The sequence below is a fragment of the Macaca nemestrina genome, chromosome 8, assembly GCF_043159975.1.
Source record: "Macaca nemestrina isolate mMacNem1 chromosome 8, mMacNem.hap1, whole genome shotgun sequence".
Taxonomy (NCBI): Eukaryota; Metazoa; Chordata; class Mammalia; order Primates; family Cercopithecidae; genus Macaca; species Macaca nemestrina.
In genome coordinates, this window is record NC_092132.1 from 26,414,079 (window position 1) to 26,428,526 (window position 14,448).

Genomic DNA, 14,448 nt, shown 5'->3' on the forward strand with positions numbered 1-14,448 from the left:
AATGGTTGGGAGGTATTGATTATGCCTATTACCTTGATTGTGGTGATGGTACCACAGGTGTTCACATATATCCAAAGTCATCGAATTGTACAGCTTACATATTTATTGTTCATTTAATATGAATTTTTTTCAGTCTTCCACTTTGGCACCCACCCACAGGTTTCAAATATATCAGGCATAGGAAAGAAAGAATTCTACTAATAGTTGAAAATACTAGTTAGCCTGTTGAAGCTTACTGTCAAATAAATAATGGATAATGGCTTGAATTGCATTAAACAGAAACAGCTGACAAAATATGATGAACCTTGGGATTTTTGAAAGAACGTAGAGTTCAAGTTCTTGCTTTAATTTTGATTCTATCCCTTTCTTATAAAGAGATACACTTTATTGATACAGCTCAATAAAGCTGTAAAAAATAAAGTATTTGTTGGATAAAAGACCTTCCAGGTAAAGCGAATGGTTTCATTAAAGCCTTGGTGATGAATACACTAGATATTTATCTATGCACTCAACAAAACTTCTTTAAACACTAACTGGCAATAGTTTCAGAGAACACTATTGCTCCCTGGAATACATAGGAATAGTCTGTAGAATGCATAGGTTGGTATTCACCTTGGACGTTCCTCATCATACTCATAAACCTCTACCACAGTCAGTTATTCCTCTCAGTCGGACTTCAACGTGCTGCCCCAGCAGACCATGGTATGCTGTTTACCTTACAAGATTCTAAAGAGACTGCAAATGTTTCTCAACATTTTTGTATGGGTGCCAGAAATTACATCCACCACTGCCCTGTGGGAGTGTTGGCTTTTAGGTCACACAGAACAACAGGGGGGTGATTGGTTTCCCTGACTCATTTAGACAAGTAGGTCTTGGAGAACATGAGCTCAGCTGCAGGCCCACTAGCTGACATGCCAACTTGCAAAATACTTCTTTGAAAGTGATTTAGCCTCTTTTAATTTCTTCGGAACAGAGTAGGGCATTAAAAAATATCCAAAACCAAAATTCCCATTGAAATCTTAAGGTCTTTCTAAGCAAAAATAACCCTCCTTGACTTTAAAGGTAAAGAAACCATTAGAAAGAAATAATAACTGCCCAAGAATGGTCTCCAATCCAGCCACCCAGGCGCCAAAGCCAACACCACTTTGACGCAGATGGGTAGCTGGCCAGAAAAGGTAGGGCTCCAGTGTCAGACTCTCCCTGCTCCTCTGGCGTGAGTGAAAGGAGTAAGAGATGGGAGGAGAGGGAGGCAGGCCAAAAAATCAGCAAAGTGCAGCATGTCTCATAGCAAAGTCAGCGTGGCTGTGTCCCTTGGTGCTGCTGACCAGTTTCTGCCCCATGCAGAGAGGGCCAGCGCCTGAATCTGATGAGCCACTTGTAGTCTTCCATCTTGGCACCCACCCACAGGTTTCAAATACATCAGGCATAGCAAAGAAAGAAATCTACTAATAGTCAAAAATACCCATTAGCCTGCTGGAGCTTACTATCAAATAAGTAATGGTAATGGTTTGAGTTGCATTAAACAGAAACAGCTAACAAAATATGATGAACCATGGGATTTTTGAAAGAATGTAGAGTTCAAGTTCTTGCTTTAATTTTGATTCGATCTCTTTCTAACTGGACCACCTTGGACTGGTTACTAGTCCTCTCTGAGTTTTAGTTTCCTTATCACTATAGTAGGAATATTAATCACATTTTAGCCTATCTACATTTTAGTTATTGGGAAGGTCAAATAAAGGATCGAATAATGTTTTGTTGGTTAAAATCACCATACAAATGTTATATTTTGTTGTATGACTTAAAATATAAATTGATAATGCCTATTTAAAGATATCATGACATGACAATATATATGTTTTATGAACAAAGACATTATTCTTATTTAAACTTTTGGCACAGTTTGGAACAGAAGCAGATTCTGTTTCCAAACAAGTAGTTCTGCAGAGTGGAAGAGGTCCTGGCTCGCAGGTGATCCATATCGTCTAGTGTCCTTCCTCCTAATCCTTCTCCTGCATGTGAACAGCAAATTTTTTTTTTTTTGTAACAGAGTCTTGCTCTGTTCCCCCAGGCTGGAGTGCAGTGGCATGATCTCGGCTCACTGCAACCTCCACCCACCGGGTTCAAGCGATTCTCCTGCCTCAGCCTCCTGAGTAGCTGGGACTACAGGCACGTGCCACCACACTGGGATAATTTTTTGTATTTTTGGTAGAGATGGGGCTTCACTGTGTTAGCCAGGATGGTCTCGATCTCCTGACCTGGTGATCCACCTGCCTCAGCCTCCCAAAGTGCTGGGATTACAGCGCAATCTCTTGATCATTCTGCTTTATGAGCAATGGGTATGACACAGCTAGGTAAAATGAGACTTATGATGGCTCCCTTACACATTGCATAACCCTGCTATCAGGACAAAATGAAATAAAGTATGCAAAAGTATTTTAAAGAAAATAAGTACAAAAGAAGCTTAGGTCTGATCATGCTCAAAAATCTTTTCAGCCTCTACTGCCTGTAAAACAATAGCACATGGAATTCAAAATTATCCATGCTTTTTCTTAGCCCTTTCCTTCTCTGCAGCTTTAGCACTGGGACTAGGTCCTCTCTCACCATTGCTGCCCAGATTCCCTCTGCTAGAGCCACACATGCTATAGTACCCGTTCTACCACTACCATCAACACCCCCCATCCCCCACTCTTATCCACCTCTGGGTCTTCGGTAGCCTCGGTAGCCTCGTGTCTCCTATCTGGAATCCATTCCCTTCTCATATCTGCATCTCAAAGCACTGCTAATGTTTGAAACACCTTTTCTTTCAAGAAGCCTTTCCAAATACCATTACATCTCTTTTCAAATATATCCTTCCTATCTCTAAACTTCTAAGGACTTCATACCATCCTCACATCGTTATGCCTTCTGACCTTCTGCGTCACTTCTTTACTGAAGCTTTTAAAAATCCGTGTGAAAAAGTATAGAACAAGCTTTGGTCAAGAGACTAGATAGAAGTCAAGGAAGACGCATGAATAGCCAATTTCAGTAGGTTTCATAGTGTCTGGCATGGGGCTGAACACATTGTGGGAACTTGGGGACACATGTCCCAGCTGACATGATTGCCAGGTTTTCAGTTTTGTATACTAGTTTATAGTTTCAAATAGGTAGTAGCAGTAGCATGAACATTCTTTAAAATTATAAAATCTCCTCATGCAATGACCTAATAGCTGTCTCCACACAGCACAAGGTACAATCACTCTCAGGTAACTCAGCAGTGAATCTGATTGCAAATAGGAGTTAGTATTTGTGGAGAGCTTATGGCTTGCCAGGCATTGTTCTAAGTGCCTTGTATATATTTTCTCATTGAATACTCAGAACATTCCTAGGAGGTGGATACTATTATATGGTTCTTTATTGCCTAGAGAAACTGAGGCACAGAGCAATGAAAAGACAAAACTAGCAAATGAATAAGGATTCAAATACAAGAGTCTAGCCTCACAGCCTGAGCTCTAATCACTGTGCTCCATTGTTTTCAGTCTACAAGGGCCCCAAATGACTTGACCACATTTGCTACTGAACTTCCAGATCTTCATCTTATGCTCTCCAAGCCTTATCTGACACTGGTATTTTTTGTTGTTCTTTAAAAAGACCGTGAAAAGAAATCCCCTCTTTCACACTTCCCACTGTGCTTGCCTGTTGGAACTTCTGCTTTTGTCTACCTTTCATCTCCCTACATCTAACAACCACTAAAGAAGGGGCAGAGCTTCCTTCAAATGTAAACTGTGGTAAGTACCAGGTTGTTTGGAAGTCAAGGAGCTACTGAATCAGTCTCTGTTTGCTGCTCCCTCCAACAAGTATCTCTTTGAGATTCTAGAATGACTCAATCTCACATCCCACACCTGCCAGGCAGAATCAGCTGCCTTGAGATCTGAGCTGTTGAGGGTACCTAATTTCAAAGGACAAGCCCATTTATAGACCTGGTTAGTATAATGATGCACTGGTGAGGAGAAAACCCTCATTTATGTAACCCTCATTGAAAATTCAGAATTGGTATCCTGGTCAAGAACCCTGGAAAGATAAATATTGAAATATGACAAATGATGATACAACAATATTATTATTAACGAAGGTACAAACATCTTTTTGAAACTGAGCAGCGAAAGGTCTCATCGTATTCCAAATCAATTTCCCCACTGGAGCCATAGGCCTTGAACTTTTTGAAATTGAATGCTAGATTTGTGTAAACCTAGATACACTTTTTTTTTTTCCTGGGCAGAAGACCCATAGTGTTCATGAATTTGAAAGCTTCAGCCATGAGGCTTTTTCTTGCCAAGGAGGCATTCCTGCCACACACTTACTGGAGTTAGAACAAGTCAGTCATCATTTCTAGATGCAGCCTCTGGTGCCACTGTGCAAAACTCTGTTAAGTGGTCTGGTTTACAAATACAAGTGTGCCTTAGGCTTTCGTGGAACTCCTCCCAGCAGAAGCAGTGTGTCTTTGGAGAAAAGAACCTAAAGCACAGACAATGTCTTTCCGACCCAAACCAAAAGGATGACTTCGACTGTTTTCAGGTTCCACTGCTCTCACCTCCCTAATTCTCACCAAATGCTATGTGGAGCATACAGAAATATGAACCCTTGAAGGCCATTTGACGCACCTGAGAAGAAACTGCAGTGATGAAAGTAGGGCTGCTTTTTGTTTATGCATTGTTCATCCTCCTCTGGAGCCAAGTCCTATTCTTTCTCTCCCACTGTCGTCTGAGCTATTCCCTGCACACAACTCTTTCCTCCGCCTACTCGCTTGCTCTGGATTGCTGTTATTATATCTGTAATTTATTTCAAAATACTTCAGCACAGGCAGCGTGACCTTATGTACACATTCTTCAGGTTGAGCTACTCTCTCCAGGCAGGCAATTGACTTTACTGGGATTCCCACTTCCCAGGAGAGGAACTAGTATTTCATCAGAAGTTTCCCATTCCAGGGATTCAGCCCTGTCCATCTCTCAGCAACACCAGAGGCTTTGTTACATAGCATAATGGTGGTAAAAAGGAGCTCCTGTGGGTGAAATTATGGTTATGCGAGGTGCAGGAGTGGCTAGAGAAATCATTCCTAATGTATTCTAAGCACTCAATGATGATTGTCCTGGAGACAGTGACCCAGTGTTCCTCCTGCTTCCACTCTAGCCACATTATCTGTTAGCATATATGTCAAATCACTTCACTCACATTTAAGACATGCCAATGACTTCCTACTGTCCATAGATTCAACTGACAAGTCCTTACCCTGAGCCTCTAGATACTGCATGGACTGTCTCTGTTCACCTCTCTGGACACATAAGGTGTATCTCTCTCCAGTTCCCTTGGCCCTAGCCTCATTGACTTTGCTCCCTTGGGCCACCTCATGTGCTCTTTTCTCTACTTTCATTGTCTGATCAAAAGGGGCTTCTTCAGAAAATCCTTCCCTAAAAAGCTCAGCTAAAGTAGGCCTTCATAGCCAGTCACCATTACATTAGCTTGTGTCATAGACATCACCGCTCTAAAATTGACCTATCACCATCCGAAGAGTTTATTTCTAGGTTTAGTTGGTGACTCTTTCTCTCCAGCTTGATTGTAAGCTTCAGAAGTATGGGGACTTTTGATCTGCATCAGGGTACTTAACACAGTGCTTGTCACTAGTAGATACGAAGTAAATCTTGGCTCAATAAATGAATACATTTTTGGTGCTGAGACATACTTTCTTTCCTGATTTGTTAATGGTATCCCTTCATTAAATGTTAAAGCACTTAACTCCCCTCTTTGGTTTAATATTTATTTGAAAAGATTCCTTTAGGGTAAGGCTTTTATAGGCAAACCCTTGTTTCAGGAAGCGATTCACTCTTGCAGGCTAGTTTCTCTGAAAACTATCTCATCAAAACTTCTGTTTCTAAAAATTTATTTTAGTTCCAGGTCAGGACTTTCCCAGATAGAAGCATTTTATCGGCTATTAAGAACATCGTTTTAAGACTTTTTATCTAATAAAGACATCTTCATTAGCCAGGTACTGACAAATTGCATGGGCATTAGGGAAGTGGGGGAGCATTTCTGAATTAATGCTAGAGATGACCGAATTACATCAATACTTTTTGAGGAGGAACCCTGAATGGGTGTACAGTATTCTTTACTACTCTGTTGATATAAACATTTATTTGTTCAGAAGCCATCTGATGAGTGGTTATTTGGAATATGCATCAGTTAACTAAGAAACTGATTTCTTGGGACTGAGTAGGCTCTAGATGACTATCTGAGTTTCTGGAAATTCCAGTTGAAGTGACTGGAGTGACTGGCAAAAGTTTATAAGCAAGAGGTTGTATCTCTTCCTTGAGCTGATCAGAAAAACAGACCCCTGTTATGGACTGTTGAGGTCATTGTTCCTTATTTCCCAACTTCCCTACCCAGAGGTGTCATCAATTTGACTGTGATTTGCAGTTTAAGAGAGTTTTCTCTTACATGTCTGTATTTGTATTTATGGCCACGAGCAGGGTGAGGTTCAGAGAATTACACCCTTCAGCAGCTTAAATGATCATGTCATTTTGTTATGGACTGAATGTTGTGTTCCTCAAAAATTCAGATGTTGAAATCCTAACCCTCAAGGTGATGCTATTAGGAGAGGGGGCCTTTGGGTGGTGATTAGGCCATGCAGGTGGAGCCTTAACAAATAGGATTAGTACCCTTATAAAAGAGACCCAAGAGAACTCTCTAACCCTTTCTGCCATGTGAGGTTGCAAGACAAAGTTGGCAGTCTGCAAACCAGAAGAAGGCCCTCATCAGAACTCAACCATGCTGGTTTCTGGACCTCCAACTTCCAGCCTCCAAAACTGTGAGAAATAAATTTTTGTGGCTTAAATTTGCCACCCAGTTTATGATATGTTGTTATAATAGTCCAAAGTGATTAAGACACACTCCTATGCTTAAAACTCTAGTACTGTGTATGGTTCTTTGAAGAAAGACTGGAAACACTTCCACCTGCAACCTGGCCACTGTCCACTCACCTCTTCAGCCTCTCCTGGTCCACACAATGCCTTGCTCTCCGCAGCAACCGTACCGGAATATTTCTAGTTCCTTGAAATCCTACCTTGCTTCCTCCCACTGGGAGACCTACTGACACCCTGTCCTCCTTGCCCAAAGGCTCTCCCGCCCCACCTCTTCACCATGTGTTCATCATTTGTTAATATACGCAGTTTTCAGAGTTCTTGTTAAAAGTCACACCGGGTCAGGTCCTTCTATTGCCACTTATTTCTTTTCATGTAATACACAGTCTTGTTTATATTTCTATATTTGTGTGATTGATTAAGGCCAATTTTCAAAGAAAGGGCTATGTTAATGCATGGCTAGCAATGCCAGAATCACATTATAGGTGAGTAGTGAACCATAAGTAGCAACTACTGACCGCTAGTCCAACTCTTTCAGGCAAACTCTTGAGCTGCTGGTGGCTTGCTTCATCAGAAAGTGAGTCAGCTAGATAACTTTACCTTTACCTTTCTGTACATTATTTTTTAAATATATATGTTTGAAAACATAGTCTAGACCTATAAAGGTAAATAGTTTGTGTCTCAAATATTAATATGGTTAAAATTGTGTTTTTAAAGGAGGAAATTGACAACATTAATAAAATAAATCAATGGGCTATCTGCTGTTTTTCTCTGTTCCTTTTATAAAATAAGAATAAAAATTCTTTTTAATAACAATGAAATAACAAGGAATTTGTTCTTGTTCTTCAAGTTAATATCCTTTTGTCTGCATAACCAGAACTATTATTTACAATTTTCAGGTGAGGAAGCATAGGCACAAGATGCTTTAGACACTTTTCAGTTACGTTAGGGCTGTGTGGCTTGTCTCCCAAATCACCTAAGTCAATTGCTTTCCTGAGTCTCAGGTATTTCCATTATGATGATGATTATAAATGACCATCTGGATCAGGGCCTGTGCTACTGTGCTAGAGATAAAGTGTTTTCCCCGTAGGAACTCCTAATATTCAGGCACCATTTCTCTAAGCTTTAGAAGTGGCTGAAATGGGGTTTGGGGGGAGTAGACAGTATGTCATTGGGGGCCAATCCAAAATCTGTTCAACATGGGACCTAATTCAGAAGAGTTTAGGATACAAGAGATGGGGAATATCTGATGAGGTATCCCCTAGAAAGTCAGCATCACATATATCTGGTGCCTAGAAACAGAAGGTTAAATTTATGGAACATTCTGCTTAATGTCACCGATGGCCTCTGTCAATGAGGGATCTGTCACAGGAAGATGAATGTAGTCTTCTAGTTACTGTTCGAATGTCCCCCTTTGGGTTCAGCCTAGAATCCCTGGGTCCATTCCAATTAAATCTTAAAATGAACTCCAGCTCAGAGTGTTCAGAGCCTGCAGCCCACAGTAGTGGATTACTTAGGAATACCCTAGGGGATGGGCCAGATTGCTCCAAGAATATAACAAATGAAATGACTGATAACTCATGGTCTCTGTCAGTTTCCTGTCAGTGGGTGATGAATAAAAGGCCCACAGTTAGACCCTGAAATGAAAGGCACAATCAATACACAGTCTATTTTGTGATTCTAGATAAATGGTGCCCCAACCTGTCTCCAGATTACACCTAATCACCAATCCCCTGAATCCCCAAATCACCACCATCGCTCCTTTACAGGGAGAGCCAGAATTTGAGCTAAAAGCTTCAGTGAATACCATAGAAAAATATGTAGTTCCTGCCCTCAGGAGCTTACAATCTAGATATGCCTTGTGCTTATACAAATGCCCACATGAGAACCTCAGATAATAATACTTAATGAGCACTCGCTATGTGCTGGACACTATTTTTAGTGTTTTACATCTTTTATCTAATTCAATCTTTACAATAACCTTTATGATACTTTGAGGTAGATATGATTATTATCCTCATTATAGGAATAAAAAACAAAATGGAAACACAAATAGGTAAGGCAACTAGTCTGAGGTCACAGAGCTAGGAAAAATTGGAGTTGGGGCTCAAATCTAGGTTTCAAAGGCCAGTATCTTAGGTATTGCCCTAGAATAATCATAACTATAGGAAATAATTCCTATGGGCCAGGCATTGTGCTGAGTTATTTTACATGCATTACTTTATTTAATGCTCATAATTAGTGATCACCATCATTTATATAATTGTTTTTTAAATGCTTCCATTTGCTTTCTCTCACATTTCTGCAATATCAGCATATTTTTATCTTATAGATGAGGCTTAGGGAGACATAAACGTTTCCCAGGGTTAACACTGAAGGACTCAATTCTTGATTAGTTTTCTCTAAGGTCTGACACCAACATATTGACATCATTTTATGTTCTGAGAAAAACACCTTCAAATAATATCCTAGACAAATATTACTCTAACAAAAACAATAATACTGCTATTTATATAGTGCTTCACTACTAACACTTGGATTGACCTGAGTCCCGTGGCAAGTCTAAGTGTTGATATCTCAGGTTATAGATGTCGAAACTACGATTCAAAATATGAGGAGTGATTTGGAGTCACACAACTTTATCCACACTCACTGAGCTACATTTATTCACTAGTTCACTTAAGAAACCAGCATGCTGTTATATTCTGGCCCTTGAGGAACAAAGCTGAATGACACCGCCATCTTCTGTAATTTGTAGCGTGGAACAGTCTCTGGATCCACTTTGAACTAGTGGTGGAAGGATGTCCATTGGAAGGGGCAAGTGCTCTGATCCCGGTGGGCCATCCTTGCTCCCCGGAGGTCCCCTCTCCTGATTCTTCACCTTCCTTTCCTTGAATCTGGTGAAAGGCAGTATTTGCCCTTCTCTGGAGACATGTAACTTGAACACTTGGCCCTGATGGGGAAGCAGCTCTGCAGGGACTTTTTCAGCCATCTGCAAACAGTTTCAGTGGCAACCCGAGAACTGTAATCCATGAATGGGACTAGCTTTACAAGTCATCAAGTCTAACTTCCAGACTAGGGAATTGATGGAGACAGCGAACCCCAGAGCAAAGTGCCAAACTTCTGTCAATAGCTTGAGGCTAGTGGAAAGACCTCGAGGAGACAACTCCAGAAGTTCAGCACCTAGTAAGCTCTGGCACCAATAGCCCTTTCTTGATGATGGTGTTGGTGAAGGAAATAGTGCTCCGCAAGGTTCTCCCTACCCTAGGCAGTTCAATTTTCACTCTGCAGATTCTCTCTGGCTGTAACTACCCCAGATAACAAGGAGTGAATGCAGAATAGCACGGGCTTTAGGGCCAATCAGACATGAGTTAGAAAAATTCCTACTACATGGTTTATGTAAACTTGAAGATGAATAATTGCGAACTCCCCGAACAGGGCTCAGACAATGCCATGCATAAAGAGGGGCCCTGTAATTTGAGGTTTCAGAACCAGAAGTGAAGGGGTCAGGCAGCCGGGAACGGCGGAAATTCACAGCTTTCGCCCAGCGAGGGGACAAAGGTCTGGGACACACTCCAGCTGCGTCTGGATCTTGGCTGAATCGGACGCTCAGGGTGGAGGAGACACAAGCACGGCAGCTGCCCAGCGTGTGCCCAGCCCTCCCACTGCCGGTCCCGGCTGCCAGGAGGCTGGCCGCTGGCGGGAAGGGGCCGGGAAACCTCAGAGCCCCGCAGAGACAGCAGCCGCCTTGTTCCTCAGCCTGGTGGCTTTTTTTCCCCTGCTCTCCCAGGGGCCAGACACCAGCGCCCCACCCCTCAGGCCCCACCTCCCTGGGGGATCCTTTCCTCCCCAGCCCTGAAAGCGTTAACCCTGGAGTTTTCTGCACACCCCCCGACGGCTCCCGCCCAAGCTTCCTAAAAAAGAAAGGTGCAAAGTTTGGTCCAGGATAGAAAAATGACTGATCAAAGGCAGGCGATACTTCCTGTTGCTGGGACGCTATATATAACGTGATGAGCGCACGGGCTGCAGAGACGCACCGGAGCGCTCGCTCAGCCGCCGCCTCCTCCAAGCGCCTGAGGTTTCCTGGGACCACAATGAACAAGTTGCTGTGCTGCGCGCTCGTGGTAAGTCCCTGGGCAAGCCGACGGGTGCCCGGCGCCTGGGGAGGCTGCTGCCACCTGGTCTCCCAACCTCCCAGCGGACCGGCGGGAAGAAGGCTCCACTCGCTCCCTCCCAGGAGAGGCTTGGGGTCAGGCTGGAGCAGGAAACCGCTTTTAAGTTATGCCATGCTTCCCCTAGGGTGTCTTTTTACGCTGCAAAGTTCCTGCTGACTTTATGGAAGACAGACAGCGAGAGAGACAGAGACAGACAGCGAGTGAGAGAGAGAGAGACAGAGAGAGAGACAGCAAGAGAGAGAGAGAGAGAGAACAGAAGAGAGAGAACTTTTCGTTTGAAGGTTTTTTTAGTCTTTAAGCTTTTGTCTTCATCTCGGAATATTAACGCCCTCATGTAGTCCATAGTATCTTTGCTTAATGAACTTGGACTTTTATTATTAGTGGCAAAGAAGTGGTCCCTTAGATTCAGAGTAAGTTGGAAGAAGACGTTGGTCTTCTTAAAACCATTATAATTAGAATATAATTTGGATACATGGAATATGACATGATAGATTATTAGATTTTTCTAATGCAGTATGGGATATTTGGAATAATTTGGAGAAAAGATCTCTTTCGCATACACACACACTTAACTGTGCAATTTAATATTTTAATAAAATTTTATTGTTAAAATTATTTCACTTCTCAACTTCAATATACTGTGGAAAATATTGGCCATATGTTATGTTCTAAAATATATCTAAATAATTGAAATTCCCTAAATAGGGCTAAAAATTTTTTCTAAAATGTTATTTGGAAAAGAAAGGAATCTCTGTAACATAGATTTTTTTTTTTTAAGCTTAGGTTTTGATCAAGTTAATAAGATTTGCATGTAAGTTTTTCTACGACCAATGACTTATTTTCTTTATGTCACTAGAGTGTAGAGTACATCAAGATATGAATCAGAAATTTATGCAAGGCTAGGAAAAGCCATATTTAAGCCACATATGTGTTTTGGAAGTGTTTGAGTAAATGTTTGAATTTCAACCTCCAACCCACAAATAATGAATAGAAGGCTAGGTAGTCTTCCACTTAGTTCCTAGGATACAGAAACATAAATAAGTGAATAAATAGCAAAGACACTAAAGAACAGGTAAGTTGGATAGGAATCTACCCATAAGTATGTTAAAATACATATGTGTGTGTGTGTGTGTGTGTCTGTGTGTGTATGTATAACTTCATCACTATAGATACTATGGAGAGCTTTTAAAAAAGTGAACCTTTATTAAAATATAACACATAGAGAATTGTGCAAGTCGTAAGTGCCTAATGCAGTTTTTCTAAGTGAGCACTTGTGAGCTAGCACACAGATGAAGAAACATATTATCAGCACCCCAGGAACTCCCATCACTATTATGTCCATGGCCAGAACAATCAGTATTCTGATTGGAACACCATACATGAATTTTGCTTGTATTTGAACTTTCTATAAATGGAATTTATTCATTTTTTTGCATTTGACTTCCTTCACTCAAAGTTCTGTTGTGAGATTCATCTGTACTATAGGATATATAATAATTTGTCCATTTTTGCTGCTGTATAGTATTCCATTGTATGGACACACCACAATTGATTTAATCATCCTAGTTTTGGGTTAGTATAAATAACGCTGCTGTTAATATGGGGACACTTTTATTCTTCCTAGCCCTTTTTATTGTTTCAAAGATTTAATTAATAATAAACATACTAGCAATGAGTTAAATTTCAGGATTTCCACTAATATAGGTTTCTACTTAGAAGTATCCATAAATAATAGTAAAATAGTTTTATATGTGGTCTGTACAGGAAGATAGACATAATACTAATTTTAGATGATACAGCATTATCAAAAGAGAAGACTTTGTGTTGGGAACACAGTAAATACTTTATACAGGAAGAATTTTGCTTCCCCTTTAGCTTCTGAGAGTTACTTTATTTTGAAAATGATTGCAAATGGACACTTTGTATTTACACATAGAGTCCAGATGCCCTTTTGTAAAACCAAGGTGCCATTGTAGGAACTAGAAGCACCACAGATATTTATTTCTTTATAATGGGCATTCCACTAGCACTAAGCATCAGGACAGTGTGAAAAGCAAGATGGACACTATTCCTGTCACCATGGACCCATAGTGTAATGGAGAAAGCAGATTGGGCAAGTAATTGTGTATACAGAGTTGCAAAACAGAAACTAATGGGTGACTTGGGAATATAAAAGATTCTGCCTTATAGCATCTTATAAGGGAAGTTCCTAGTGCAGTGTTATCATGTGGACCAAGATTCAAATACCAGTACCACCACTTACCTGAGAAATGACTGTGGCCAAGTTACTTCTTTCTTGAATTTTAGTTTTGTATTTTATAAAATGATAATAATGATATGCATATATCCAAGATACCCATGTAAAGTTTCTGCTTCATATCAACACTAGCTTCTAGCATGATGCTCACAGATAACTTACTATAGGACAATCTAGGGCCAAGTGAATTATGTAAACGAAGTGCTGATGATACTCAGAGAAGGGACAGATAGCCATCTACTGTCATCCCGGAGGAGGGGTATGATGTGTCATTGTTGGAGATTTAAAATCAGGCGTCCTGGACCAAAGAAGTGAGAGAAGGCAAGATTGTATAGCAAAATAGAATTCTAGATTCTTTTGCTGAGAGCAAAGGATATGCTGGTAGGTAAGCAGAGAAGGAGGTAGGAATGGGATGTTGTCATTAGTACTAATGTCACAGACATGGGTTTTCCTGGAATGTTCCTTAATGCATTGAAGCAGAGGCCTTCTCTGCTTCACTCAGGCTTAGGTTTTAACGGATGGCTGAAACTTCCCATCATTTAGTATCAGAATTATCCATTGAACTTCTCAAAGCTAAGCTCTGAATTAATGTTGTGATACTAGGAGTTGGGGTGGAGAAGTGGGCAGGGAGGGAGTAGATTTATTTTTTTCTCAGGAAAAATGTCTGGTCCATTTTCCTGTAGGATAATGCCTTTGGGGAATTTTTGTTGTTTTATAGTTGTTATTTTGGTTTCCTCTCCCTCCCCCTAGTGGTTAAGTTTTTTGTTGTTGTTGTTTGTTTGTTTGTATTTTTTTGTTTTGTTTTAAGAGAACGAATACCCTGTAGTTTCTAGGAAAATCTGACAAACCCTCAATCCAAAACAGTCCTGATCCCTGTCCATAGCAACGTTCCTGGCCTAGGTCACCTAGCAACCTCCAGCACAATTTCTCATTTCAATCTAGTTTCAAATTTCACTTCTTAAGCTGAAACTACAGCTGTCAAATTCCATTGATCAGGGAAGTAAGGGTTCTGCACCAGATGGTTTATCTGGTTAGTTCTAGAAGGACAGCTATGGCAGTGTTGATCAAAGGGAACTAAACACACACTCAGGTATTTTTGCTCTCCTAGCCACTAACTTGCCTGCTGGGT

The 14,448-nt window shown here is 40.9% G+C and overlaps 2 protein-coding genes across 2 annotated transcripts in view; one reads left to right on the forward strand and one right to left on the reverse strand.

Annotated features, from left to right (window-relative positions):
- Positions 1-796, reverse strand: part of LOC105468538 (collectin subfamily member 10) — a 145,768-nt gene extending 144,972 nt beyond the window's left edge. The window contains exon 1 of the mRNA XM_011718767.3: positions 613-796. Within this exon, the coding sequence (XP_011717069.1) occupies positions 613-637 (25 nt within the window). The 5' untranslated portion in view covers positions 638-796. The remainder of the gene's footprint in view (positions 1-612) is intronic.
- A 9,820-nt stretch (positions 797-10,616) lies between these two features.
- LOC105468534 (TNF receptor superfamily member 11b) overlaps positions 10,617-14,448 on the forward strand; it is a 28,313-nt gene continuing 24,481 nt past the window's right edge. The window contains exon 1 of the mRNA XM_011718765.2: positions 10,617-11,011. Coding sequence (XP_011717067.2) covers positions 10,898-11,011 — 114 coding nt within the window. The 5' untranslated portion in view covers positions 10,617-10,897. The remainder of the gene's footprint in view (positions 11,012-14,448) is intronic.